At 34.5% G+C, this 14,671-nt stretch overlaps 1 protein-coding gene across 5 annotated transcripts in view; it reads right to left on the bottom strand.

Moving 5' to 3' along the window:
* The window catches only part of LOC108755071, a 53,602-nt gene that overhangs the window by 22,882 nt on the left and 16,049 nt on the right, over positions 1 to 14,671 (bottom strand). The window contains exon 1 of one of the 5 annotated variants that reach the window (XM_018497844.1): positions 4,555 to 4,837. The exons of 1 other annotated variant lie outside the window; for it this stretch is intronic. Coding sequence is in view for 2 of the 4 variants with exons in the window: in XM_018497905.1 (XP_018353407.1) it covers positions 712 to 779 (68 nt within the window). In the remaining 2 variants the exon portion in view is untranslated. Of the gene's footprint in view, positions 1 to 681; positions 780 to 4,399; positions 4,435 to 4,554; positions 4,838 to 14,671 lie in introns of those variants that run through there. 3 more of the 5 variants (XM_018497834.1, XM_018497905.1, XM_018497897.1) reach the window with 3 other exon arrangements.

Raw genomic sequence — 14,671 nt, 5'->3', positions numbered from 1 at the left:
AAGTATTCAAAAATTTAGCTAGACACAGATAAAACAGTATTCTTAAGTCTTAAGTAACATCTTACGGTACTAATTCAGCCCTCTAATTGGTTCTTAAGACTGTAACTTCAAATCGTCTCAAATGTAATAATCAGCTATGAATACCAGCCACAGATCTGAAAATAATTTTGTTGGACTAACAAAATAATTATGTGAGATGCTCAAACTGGTTGCCAGAATGTCAAAATTCTTTGCAGTATTACTTTCATGCTTGAGATTCTTACACAATTATTTTGACGGACCGACAAAATTATTTTCATATTTGTATCTAGCTGAATTTTTAAATACTTCGAGAAAATCGTTCTTTCCGTGCAACGAATTTCTCTATTAATTTTCTAAACACAATTTAAGCACTTTTCAAAACTGTAATTAAATACCTATTAATTTAAAAAGTGCTTAGAAGTTTCAATAGAAGAATAAAATCGATTTTGATCGAAACTGATTCAAGGCCGATATTTATAGGCTCTTATTTCAAGACCGTCTTAAGTAACGTCTTAAGCGGTGCTCTGATTGATTTGTGACATCTTAAAAACTTGAATATAAGAACTGACTATAAACGCTGACTTTAATAAGTTGATTTTTAATTTGCTCATATAAAAATAGTGTTTAAAATATTTAAAAAAAAAAACAGGAACGTCTTACACGATTTTGATGAAGAAAATGTCGCCTTACACTGTCCAAGTTTCCTCGTTACTGAAATCAGATATCTGGCGATGCACACACAGTCCCTCCTTCTGCATTATTATTTTACCGGGCTGTATGGTGCAACCCTTTGTTCGCCACATATGTGACAGGTGTGTGCTCGTGACGTAACAGCAGTACCGTTATATGCGCAGAACATATACGCCAGGTGAAACCCTATAAGAATGTAACACGACACAGACCATCATGAGACCGCTGTGCGCCAAATTCAGCGCTCCCGTGAAAGTGACTCGAATGGGAAGGCTTCTCGCGATCGAGATATTTATAGCGGTACTAGATTTTTCTGCATACATCATAATTCACGAATCGTTCCTTCGGATCTCTGCAGAGAAGCTGAGAAAGCAATATACGTTCGAAACATCATTCACTTCTTTATTACTATGATTAAATTCGGATAGCATACTAATTGCTGTGATGATAACCTCAGCCTAACAAGTAAATTACAATTTACGTTGAATTTGCTTGAAAATCAATTACACATTTCATTGCTCGCCTGAGAGAACGGTAAAAAATATAATTACGTTTGAAATAATAAAAGAATCATCTTTCGTAATTTAAGAATGTCTCTGTGTTAGAATTATATTCCTAATAATTATATTTCTAATAATTAATTGCAACAATTGGAAAAATTAAATGACGAAAAATTAAATGATTCGTTTAAAGATAATATCAATTATTTATTTTACTTCTTGCTTTTGAGAACGATACAAAATATAATTACGTATAAAATTATAAAAGAATGACTTTTTTCGTAATTTAAGAATGTCTGTGTTAGAATTGTCTTCTTAATAATTATATTCCTAATAATTAATTACAATAATTGGAAAAATTAAATGACGAAAAATTAAATGATTCGTTTAAAGATAATATCAATTATTTATTTTACTTCTTGCTTTTGAGAACGATAAAAAATATAATTACGTATAAAATTATAAAAGAATGACTTTTTTCGTAATTTAAGAATGTCTGTGTTAGAATTGTCTTCTTAATAATTATATTCCTAATAATTAATTACAATAATTGGAAAAATTAAATGACGAAAAATTAAATGATTCGTTTAAAGATAATATCAATTATTTATTTTACTTCTTGCTTTTGAGAACGATAAAAAATATAATTACGTATAAAATTATAAAAGAATGACTTTTTTCGTAATTTAAGAATGTCTGTGTTAGAATTGTCTTCTTAATAATTATATTCCTAATAATTAATTACAATAATTGGAAAAATTAAATGACGAAAAATTAAATGATTCGTTTAAAGATAATATCAATTATTTATTTTACTTCTTGCTTTTGAGAACGATAAAAAATATAATTACGTATAAAATTATAAAAGAATGACTTTTTTCGTAATTTAAGAATGTCTGTGTTAGAATTGTCTTCCTAATAATTATATTTCTAATAATTAATTACAATAATTGAAAAAATTAAATGACGAAAAATTAAATGATTCGCGTTTAAAGATAATATCAATTATTTATTTTACTTCTTGCTTTTGAGAACGATAAAAAATATAATTACGTATAAAATTATAAAAGAATGACTTTTTTCGTAATTTAAGAATGTCTGTGTTAGAATTGTCTTTCTAATAATTATATTTCTAATGATTAATTACAATAATTGAAAAAATTAAATGACGAAAAATTAAATGATTCGCGTTTAAAGATAATATCAATTATTTATTTTACTTCTTGCTTTTGAGAACGATACAAAATATAATTATGTATAAAATTATAAAAGAATGACTTTTTTCGTAATTTAAGAATGTCTGTGTTAGAATTATACTTATAATAATTATTTAGTAGCAATTGGAAAAATTAAATGAGTTAAACTTAATCGTAACAATTGTAATAATTTTATCATAATTAAAATCCTATTATGTTAGCTCTTTCTCCCGTTCAAAATCAGATTAGGTTTGAACAGAGCTTGTCAAAACTCACGAAGATATCTCCAGCGCTCATATATACGTTGGCCGTTGGTCGACGAGTGGTTTCTAGATCCATTTTACTGAATATTTGAAATTGCCACTCGGTGGTCTTTCTAAGAGCGTAGGAACTATCACGATGCGTTGAATTTCAACGGCTAACGAGCCCCGCTGCGATCACATAATCATGCCCAGAAAAGCGGAAAATCATGCCGCGACAAAAGGAACTTTGGAAACCTGGTAGAAAGCATAACGGACTGCTGCGCGGTTATGGGGATCAGAGGATAAAGTTCAATCGCCTCATACTATCCTTCGAAACTCATCGTCTATCTTGTTTCCTTTCCCTCAGCTAATTAACTTCATTAATATTAACAATTACGTGAGCGTCATCTATCTAACGAGTCTAGCTGAGTTTATTGTCGGATTAATCGAGTGTGTATCGATTTCGTTTGAGCGCGATCACATCGCGGATGTGTTTGACGTTTCTCATCACGGAATTAGATGTGCGGTCTCATCTTCTCTCGCCTCTTTACGAACCGCCGTACAGCAGATGGTCTCCCTCTACCTACGCGCGACCTTATTCCTGACATAGAGCCAGAGAAGGAAGGACGCGCCTCTCCGCGAGGAGAGACGCCAGAACGCTGACACACTGACTCGCTACCCCACATACCCTTTTGCCTTTTCGACGTGTGCTCGCACGAAACCGCGCGAGTGGGGAAGATGAGAAGAGGGAGATAGTCGAAGAGGAGGTATTTGCCGGTGCTCTCCTCTCCAGACGAGAATCCAAGGAACATATAAAAAAGATCAATAAAAAAATCAAAATGACTGATTCTTAACATCAATAAGCAGTCAAAAAAAAATCATCAATTTGACTTTTATGACGTCAAAATAAGTCATTTGAACTTTCTCTTGACTTGGTGTGTTCTTTAAAGAAACCGCCGACGTTCGTCACGTTTCGTGAATGTCGAAGAAAAATTTTTGGCGCGAAGCGTATTTGCTCCGAAAAAATTAACCTCGAACAGAAATTTCGGGTGACAAAATTAAATAATAATGAAATAACGCAAATTTCATAGCCAAGAAAATATAATCCTTGATAGAATCCAACAAAAACCTAATTGTTTAATAGACACTATAACACAGATCTCCAAGGAATGTCTTAAAGCTCTCCAAAGGACGTCTCTACACCCTAAGGGTGTCCTCAGATAAAATGTGCTGTGTATGAGAAATTTTTTCATTGCGATAGAAAAAAGGAAATATAAGACACATTGATTCCTGAAAAAAGATATACCAACAACAATATTTTAATTGAAAATGATCTTGTTGATTTACAACGGTATTAATGAAACAAATAAAAAAGTTTTATGAAAACAAGAGCATAACATATTTGCTTCATTAGTAATGAATAAACACATTTTTTAATTAAAACAATGCTGTTGGTATAACATTATTTTTTTTAGTACCGGTATAAATAAATACCTATTGCATTTATACCTACTGCCTTATATTTTCTTTCTCTTATCATAATGAAAAAAATTCCAGCAACATACCTGACAGCACAGACCTTCAGGAGGAGACATCCTTAGAACGTCCAGAGGACGTCCGTATATCCTTTAAACATCCTAAAAATATCCTCAGGATATATCCCGAATAAAGTATATTAGGAATCAAGTGGAAAAATAGGAATATATTACAGCCAATTTTTAGGTGATTACGATTAAATAACTATAAGCACTGTCTCATCTGCCATCGTGTATCCTTTTTACTTTCACCGTCAGAAAAGGGCGCAGCAAACGTTGTGTCCAACGAAACGTATGCATATCGCACCACAGTTTAGACAGTCGTATCACTGATCACATATCAATTAGCACATATCAAATAACCACAAACCTCTTTTCCTCTTCGTGGTTCAGTGGGAAGCTCGATATAATCCTATTGGCACACACACTTGGCACTTGTGACTTCTTGCTGCCGCGTATCCTCCCTTATAGAGGCTTCTCTTCTTCGTTGGCGGCTCTCCCACCTTGGGACTGGCCGAAACTCTCGAGAGGGAAAAATCTTCTTTTTGTCTTTTTTTTTTTTACGCGGTTAGAGCGTCGGAGAAAAGATATTGTCGGTATTCAGTATAGATTATCAGATACTCGATTCGGTCGAAAGACACCGGTGACTTGGGCGAGTGCGTTAGTTGTGAGCACACCTGAAACGACCTGCGGCCTATATACTCTCCCCTCTCGAAGTCGTCGGCTTTCACCAAAAACCACCTCGGCTGCTCCAACGTGCTCGTCGCCTAATGGAAAAATCGAAATTCTACGTATCATCTATCCCGCCTCCTCGATTCTTTTTATAAAAAAAAAAGAAACCGGTCGACTCTTTAATCCGTCTCGTTTTGACACGAACAAATAGTTGGAAAACCCTTTACGTGCGTCACTCGCTTTCTTTTTTGTTAAGCATCACCGCATCGGACGGAGTTGCAACACAGCCGAGGCTGAATCATAAGCTTGGAGTTCGGTACGACCCATTCTATCTCGGTTGCATCGGCGCGACGGCGGAAGTCGAGCGCAAGCCGGATGCCAGCGAAAGTTCTCAGTTGCCCACGTTCAGGGCCACGGCAGCGGTCGACCTCAGGAATGTTCTTTTGTTGTACTTGCACTTTACTGACATTATTATTGTAATACTTATTAGAATATTGATGCATACACAGTTTTGTAACATTAATTACCGTGATTTAATTTTGCACGAGAAGAAAAATAAAATATGTATGTTGATGAGTTACATTGAGTATGTTATTCATAAAAAAACTTCTATAATGTTTCTCTTTGCTTGCATGAATGATAGGTTATTGAATAAATTAAAATTTTGGAACGTTGCTATTAATCCTTTGTTACATATTGCTTATTTGCCAACACAACAACATAATTAAAAAATTGTCATTTTTTGTTTAGTTGTTTATAAAAATAGAACAGTCTTTTGCCGTCCTTAACTCTAATAAATCGACATAACTGAGTTGCTAAAACTTACTATAAGAAAGAGCAGTTGTGTCAATATTGCATCATCGCATTTTGTTAATTATTTTGATTCAACAGTGTTTTATCTCGGTTACTTCTGAGCAGTTGTATTGAAAGACCTTATTTCGTTTTCGCACAGAACGTCATATCTTCCAGTTTCTACTTTTTATCAATTTTGGAAGTATTATTTAGCGTTTTATACTGAAGTTTTATAAACTAAACCATTTTATAACTGTAAACATATTTTATGTCATATTATTTGAGCTCATACATAAAGATATCTTTAGTTTTTATACTTTTATATACAGTAAGTTCAATAAGTGCAATTCATTTTCTTCTTATTTTATTTGAACTAAGAATTTATTTTTCATAATTCTTGTATTATTCAAGCTCTTTCATAAAAACAATTCAATTTATACAATACTTTTACAGTTATATTATTTTTATGCGTATACTACTGTATGAACTACTTTACTTTTATATTTTTTTATTATTCAATAATAAAGTGCAATTTATTTTTCATATAAATATATTATGATACAATTTTTTGCAATGATTTATTTTAATATTTTTTTTACATCCTTTCATTGTGTGTTTCATTCAAAATATTTTTTTTTCCTATTTTTTTCTGCAATGTTAAAAATCTACAATAATAATAAAATCTCAAATAATACAATAAAATAATTAATAATTAAACTTGTTTTTTATAACATTATATTACTAAATAATTTTTAATTGAACAGAATTTTGCAGCAAAAGTGTTATAAATCAAAGAAAATTGTTTTAAATGTTTGTTTTTATAAATGATAAGAATTTAATATTCTGAATAATGAATTAATAATACTTTTATTCCTGTACAATCAGTCATAAATAAATTCGTATTTAAAAATGACATTTACAAAATTTTAATGATTAAAAATATTTAAACTTATTTTTTTAAAAACTTGATTTTTTTAATTATGTCGTTGTTCCGGCAAATAAGATTCGTCTATTGTCTTCACAATTTTTCTACGTTTTCACGTATTTCAATTGATTTATGTAACATATTTGATACCTAAAAAAAATCTCTTTAAAAAAAAATACGCCAAGTGCATGAGAGAGAGAGAGAGAGAGAGAGAGAGAGAGAGAGAGAGAGAGAGAGAGAGAGAGAGTATCGAATAGATACTCTCTCTCTCATATCATATTCCTTCATCTAGGTCTTTATCCAAAAGCTTTAGAGATCTATGCTTTAATATTCTAAAATCCTTTAACAATCCTTGCTACTTACTTCAATTGCTATGGAAATGAAATCAAGATTGAGATATCATAAAGAAGTTCAACAAATTCTTCCTTAAAGTAACTATGAAATTTAGAGCAAGAGTTAACTTAAGGTAAAGTTTCAAACTGATTCTTATCCTTCGGCGTAGGATTAAAGAACAGAGTTTAGGAGATTTCATCTCGCATAAAGATGGAAAAGGATTCGAGGGCAACGACGGGATCCGAGAAATATTTCCGAGAGTCGCATACCGGAAGAAAAGTAACACTCGCCGATAACGTTCGTCGTGGAGATACCTAGGTGAAGGTCAACAGGTATTATTAAGTGTTTAGTTTCTTCTCTCGATCATCCGTAGCTGCAACTCGCTCATACGTATACAGGGAAGAATTACGTGTGTAACGGCTGTTGTAATAGTAAGTTAAGCACAGCTATGCGAATCCTGATTATTCGGGTCAAGGAAACTCTCCAATTTACTCGTCACTGAAAGCGGAGAAGCATCGTCTTCAATAATAACAAGATGATATCTAAATATACTATATACATTTACCAATACTGATCAATATGATTAGCATAATCCGATATTATATGTAAAATTTAACGTTATTGTCAGTAAGTCAAGAAGACGATATATAGTTTTTTTTTATGTATGTATTGAGTGACAGAACTCATTACCATTTTCTTCGACGAATCCACGTGATTTTTTGTTAAAAAAATTCATGAATTAACAATTATGAATGGAATATCGTGTATTCCTTGTGGATTTTCTCACAGCAATAATTATGCTAATTAATATATTGGCATACGATGTTATTGGCCAAACAATGAGCTAATGTATGTTAATTGAAATCCTTATAGGCATCGCCAGGTGGGACAATGCATCGCAAGTTTTATGAAACGAATCATTGACATTCCACCCACCCTTGTTCTCTTTTCCTAATACATCTCTCTCTCTCTCTCTCTCTCTCCCCCCTCCCCCCCTCTCTCTATCTCTTTCTTTTTCTTGTTCCGTCTCCTCAAGCAGATCCAATTCCGGAAGAAAGCTGCGCGAACAAATTCCGCGTCGGCCGGAATGGTGAAATTGCGCAATTTTTCCTCGCGCTCTGACGTCAGCGACCATTCAGGAGAGCTCCGCGCGGCTTTCACACGGATCTTGCTTTGTTGTCTAGATACCTACATAAGTAGGGACTCATTGCAAGAGCTTGACCAAAGAAAGGAAAGATCACGGTAACAAATAAATTTCATCCTGTTTACCTTTTACATCGGGTAACTCATGTCTTCTCAACTGAAAAATTACTTCAGCGTTTATTTCAATGTCGAGGCCTCATTGCGAATTTAGCATTGAAGATTAAAGAGTTCTTTTCGAAGAATGAGTATAAAAAGTCAAATAAATAATAGAAAGTAGAATAGAATTTCATGCCGAGTCTCGTTGTAAATTCAAAGAAAATATGAGGCCACTTATTAACGTCCTAATTCCAAATTTTGAGAAATGATAAAGTCTCTTATCAAATTGTTAGAAATGTATTTTGTTAAATTAATTTCTAATTTTTAATAGATAAATATTTAATATTTCTTTAACTAAAAACCAATGTTTCTAGAACACTCTGTACATTCTTTTACGGTAACTGATATCAAGGCAAAATGGCACAAGCTTTTGTCAGCCGGAAAAAAGAGCGACAAAATTGCGGTTGTTAACTGCAGACCTCGGGAATAGAAATGGGCCAAGCCCGAAAATCAATAAACTGCAACTAAAAGAACAACCCGTATGGGAAGTTGAACATATGCGGCACCAATATTGGACATCAATTAATGAACAAATTTACCGAAGTTTTTATTTATAAATATCATATCTTTACACTATATTTTTTAATGTACACCGCATTTGGAGCTTAAAATATGTAATTAAAAGCAATCATATCATAAACAATGCTGGCAATGTCGTAAATTTATCGACCAAGAAAAAGTATTAGCCCGATAATTGCTCCGTGTCGAAAGTAATTCCTTGAAACATTTCGATCGGCTTATACGTTAGATAGAGTCTGATATCTCGTAAACCAATACTGAAACGCATGCCAGAGATATATCCTGTCTAGCATCGAAATGGCCGTACTTTATCAAAGTATTTTACATTTATTTTGGTCACGGTGCTCCCACCGATCAAGCTTAAGTGGATACGTCAACTTCCAATGCAAATCTAACATTACCGCGTGAATGTCATTACCCGTCGTAGCCGATGCGTGACGGCTGCCCATCGCGGGTGTACGACTTCGTGGGGTACGGTTTTTTTTTTTTTTTTTTTTTTTTTTTTGCAAAACGGTAACGATGGATATCGCACGTTCGGAGGACTTTCTCCCGAGCTGTGCGCGCGCGCGCGCGAATGGTATGTATGTACGAAGATCCGGTATTCTTGGCATACAACGTACCAGTCTGGAACAGTTACCGTAGCCTCGGGAGAGCAATTAGACTCTTGTGATTAAAGCTCTAATCTCTCTGATATCCCGGCTGAAACTCGTCTTCGGATTACTGCGGAACGCAAAACGGATACGCGGACTTACGAGACGTACGCGCGGCCGATGCACATTGCGCCCGAATTGTATTCCGTCTCTACGTCTTTCTCATCTCTCTTGTCCGAGGAATGTATTTATATCCGTATCGAACAATACGTTACATGTGCATACATGCGGCAGAATGCGAGCGAAAAATCTCCGATCCTTTCCGCGGACGAAGAAGCTTACGATTTTTGCAATTCTCTTCCTTCTTTGCAATAAAGTTGACGAGTACGTATTGAGAAAAATTTCTGATTCAAAATAAACGAAAAAAAGAAAATTCTGATCGTATCTATCAGAATTCTGATTATCTCAATTCTATCTCTAGAATTATAATATAATTGATGCAATCAGAAAATTCTGATTTGTCCATTTTTAATCACAATTCCAATTAATACAACCCGACTCTTTTTTCAATTAGGCGCTTATTATCTGTTATATTCATAACATTAAACTGTACTTGATTTGAGTTACATTTAATTATTTTTATGTTACGTTATGTCACTATTGCTTCTATTTGTGTCGTTAATTGAACTAAAATAACACTGAGAGAAATGAGTTTGTTGTAAAAGCAAAAAAAGGAATAGCAAAATGTGATGGTTTGATAGGAAAACGGATCAACCAGTTACTATTGCGAATAATCTCTTATTATTCGTTAATGTAACAAATAATACGCGATTTACGATACAAATTAAAATAATTAGTATTGCTAGCAAATAAAAGTCAATAAAACAATAGATTAGTTTTTAAACATAAATTACTTCTATTATTAATAATTAGTTAAATAAAAATAGATTAGCATCACAACAGTATAATTTGTTGTCATATATATCCACAAATTGTTAAAGATACTGTGGCTTGTTAAATTAAGAAAATCCTTTCTCCCAGTGAATGGAGTTGAATAATTAAATTCAAGAAATGTATTAAATTTAATTCAAGAAATATAAATATTAACGTACGCATTTAATAAATAAGAAACTAAATTTCAAAATATAAAATATTTTACTGAAACTAAATTTGATTCAAGCTTAGTTTCTCGTTTACTAAATGCATAATATAAATATCATTTATTTTGAAATTAAGCAATTCAACTACAGAAATGTATTGAAATGTAATGAACGCGTGAGTAGATTGACACTTTTCGAGGCGCCAGGAGTAGATACGCGCAGGTATGCAGCCGCAGGTTTGACCGATTTCTTATCCGGTAGCATCCAAACATAGGTATTCGACGACGCATCGAAAGGATAGACCACGTCGATTTCGATCGCATTACGTGTCCGGCTAAGTCGAACGGAAGATTTAGTCGTGACACACTTTCGGATCACGAGACTGTGGGGCACTTCGCGTACCGCACCCACGAGATTAACATTATAAATTGTCGGATGCATCAATGTGACGAGATAAAATCGGTGACGCAAATAATCGCAATTCGCGGCGGATAATAAGCACTTGGATTAATCATGATACGTTCAGTATTCTACAAAAAATAGATTAACCCACATATTGATATGAATGATCACGTGGACCATCTAGAAATCGCGACTAAAAAAGTGGTACACTCTGAGTTTCTCGATGCGAATGTCTCAAGGTCGCGATGACTATGATAGAGACAGAGACTAATTAATACAAATTGAAAGTCGTAGCTTGTGCGCGAATCTATGGAAATCTCGTAAAGTGTTTTGCATATAAAAGTATTCAATCTTGGGATCTCGTATGAAACAAAATGAAACGTGGGCATTGACAAATAAATATTTATTGATCCTTCAATGCCACATGTCACGTTTGCAACACACTGGGTACTGTATAAAAGTACCGTTTAAGAGAGAACGTACTATAACGAATTATTAAAACGCCAAATTAAGTAATATAACAAGCAAATCTTTTACGTACATCTAAATTCTTTTATAAATTTTTTTTCCTTCTTTATTATTATTATAATTTCATTATTACTTATTTGCTTTTTATTTTTCTTTTTCGTATTTTCTCTGGGTCTCTCTCTCTCTCTCTATTTTTCTTGTATTATTCATTTTTTATTTTATTTCCTTACATTCATTATTTTTTCGTTATATCGCATTTCTTGCCTAAACATTCTTAGAGAGTTTGCCCTAAAATGTGAATAAACGCTGTGTCTATCTATCTTTATCAATAAAAAAGTTGGCATACAAAGCAAAAGAAAATTCGGATATACCATATCGACAATGAGAGTAGCACCGAAGGATTAATTAAAGAAATTGCCTGATGTAAATCAATTCGAAAGGTAAGTGGTTTATCCGGTATCTCGCACGATATCGTATGCTAATAAAAATCGATAAACATCTTCCGTATGAGAAAGGTACACGCGAACGTTTTGGTTGATTCTCCGTGTAGCGAGACGAGCAGAGAGATCGTTGGAAGTAGGTACACACATCGTTCCGGTGCATCTGGGCGATTATCCGCGCACGAGAGAAGATCTCTCGATGATTCCCCGAAGACAATCGCTTCGTGGGCGTTTATTACAGGCATCGCGGAGCGTGCCGATTCGGTGTGTCTACCTATACGCGCCTGTAATTTTGGGTCACTGAATCGCTGACTTTCTTCCGTCGTTTCACCGCCCGGGCACAACGCGAGGGAACAGGAACACGCGGCGTAGAGTGCATTTGCCAAGCCTTGACGAAAAGAGCCGGCCGGTAATTACGGTGAGTGCGGGATAAATCTTCGTCGTATTCCCCGAGTGACGTTCGCTCAAGAAGCGTTACGAGTGCGATTATCACGGCAAGACGCGTGCACCCAACGCAGTTTTTACTCATAGATCGTAGAATAAGAACTCGGCGGTTTTACCGGGTAGGCAAAGTTTAATCAAATAGAACAATAGTGCACGAACTGTGCAATTTCTTAAAATCGCGTAAAAGTTATTGAGAACCGTTTTTAAGGAATTCTGGTATTTCATTTTACGCTTGCGGACAGATAATTTCTACTGGCTATCTCCAATATTGTTTCAAATATACTCGTAGAATGAATTAGTTCCATGGAAGCATATCTGTATGCCATTAACCGAAATTAAAAATTTATTTGTTTGCATCAAATTTAATTTCAGTTCTTTCGCTTTTAAATATGTATTAATGTACTATTTATTTTAATTTATTAACTGTATTAAATATATTAAAATATTTAAAAACTCTTATTCTTTTATGTATACTTAATTAACGGCTAATTTTTTTAAATTATTCTTATATTATATCCTTTATTTATACTGATAAAAAAATGTAATATTTCATGTCTAATTTCTATCTAAGAAAAGGAATTACGAGCGTAAAAAGTTTGCACATACTGGTATAAAATACAAGATTCTCACAACACTCCGAGTACTACAGAAAGATTCCGGGAAGCACGTTTCTACGTTCTGCAATAAACTTTAAGGAAAAAAGGTAAAAGAGAGAGAAAAGAAAGAGAGGCAAGATACACTAAGATTTTCGTAGGTTCGGGCACAAGTTGCAGAAAAGTTTGTAATTTGTTTTTAAGAGCGTTTCTATCAGTCTTGTCTCGATCTCCTGTAAAAATGTTCGTTCTCCTCCATTAATAGAAACAGCGAAGAAATGCTAATAAGACTCTGTCAACAGTCACTAATTTTTAACTTCTAATATTCATGGTTCGAAGGAGGATCGTGGATTTCTAGGGCGATCCATAGATTCGGGATCTTAGTGTGTCAGTGTGTCTATATGCTAATCGTCCGGCGATGAGAAGCTTAACGTTGTAATATGGCTTAACGTGCGCACATGCATGCTACCATACGCGTCTAACTCACGCATATGTACGTAAATTCGTAATCGTATGTAAATTGTGATATACATCAAATCCCTTGATACATGATCGTACGTCGCGTTAAGCTCTTCTTCGCGCGACGGTAGAAAGTAGTCTCATAACCCCAGTATTCACGTCTCTGTGTTGCGTACGCTTCGCAGTAACGTGCAATCGCGAAATGATCGCGAAAGTAGAAAGAGACTCGGCAAAAATTTGCCTTCCAGCGTCAGCTGTCGAGCGTTGTCGTGTCGAAAAATTACATCCAATTAGCTACGTCCTAGCAGTTGTCAAAAAAGCGGTTCATAAATATGGAAACATGGTAATCTTGAAAGCATTTATCATGACGTTCCGTCAGTCATTTTACCACCCTGGAACATCATAAAAATTTAATCTTGCCCCAAATCGTATTCGCGATACGTATTATAACCGAAAAACACACATAGACATCGTCTCGGTCGGTCATAAAATAAACCGGCTTTACTTGAACATTTTATAGCGCAATAATACGAAAAAAATACACTGAAAGAAGTGGACGTCGTCTCGTAAAATAGTATATAAGCGCGAGACTCGCGAGAACAGCTGCTCTCTTTCGTTTCGGTTTAAACTACTTTTCACTAAAATTAGCCATCCCCGCGGAATGGTACCATTTCACGCAGCATTCACGCGGTAATATGACTAAGGACCGGATGCGCTAGTATCGCTCTAGCGCCGTTTAACTAAATTTTCTCCATCTCTCTGCGACACGCTACATGTAGGTCTGTAATTTAAAAAGGGATAGCGAGCCCCTAACCCAGGATTAGTGAACCCAAACCGTAGCTCAGTCCACGAATCCACAGCGCAGGATGGTATTTAGCAAAGTAGGTATCTATGTCTGCCTGGCGCATGCATCTCACGGCTCGCCGGTGAAATGTTAGAAGCACTCTTATCACGCCGTGAATTGTAATTCTCGCAGGTTGCACAATACCGCCGCGTTTCGTCGTGTCATCCCGTTAATCCGTATTAATCGAAAACCCCTTTCTTTTCGCAATGACTCGAGGAATCCGATTTCATTTTAAAGTAACAAAAAGCGTGGTACACGATCAATATTCATCGATTTCTCCTTTTTCTTATAGCAACTTCTGAATGATTTCAAATGAACTTAATTGGTTTCTATTCGTATCGATGTAGACGAAGGATCTCCCAAGGAACACACCAAGTCAAGAGAAAGTCAAACTGACTTTATTTTAACGTTATAAAAATCAAAATGATGATTTTTTTGTTACAAAATTTGATTGTTCATTCACGTTAAGAATTAAAATAAAATTATTTCGATTTTTTTATTGACTTTTATGCGTTTCTTGGGACACAGAAAAATGTAAGTAATAAGCCAATCGTAATAAATCGGCCAATCATCGTAGAGACCGTAAGACAATACAACATAAGCAGCA

This window comes from Trachymyrmex septentrionalis, unplaced genomic scaffold (genome assembly GCF_001594115.1).
Source record: "Trachymyrmex septentrionalis isolate Tsep2-gDNA-1 unplaced genomic scaffold, Tsep1.0 scaffold121, whole genome shotgun sequence".
Lineage (NCBI taxonomy): Eukaryota > Metazoa > Arthropoda > Insecta > Hymenoptera > Formicidae > Trachymyrmex > Trachymyrmex septentrionalis.
Note: the sequence above shows the minus strand (reverse complement) of the source record. Positions and strands in the feature narration are given on the sequence as shown.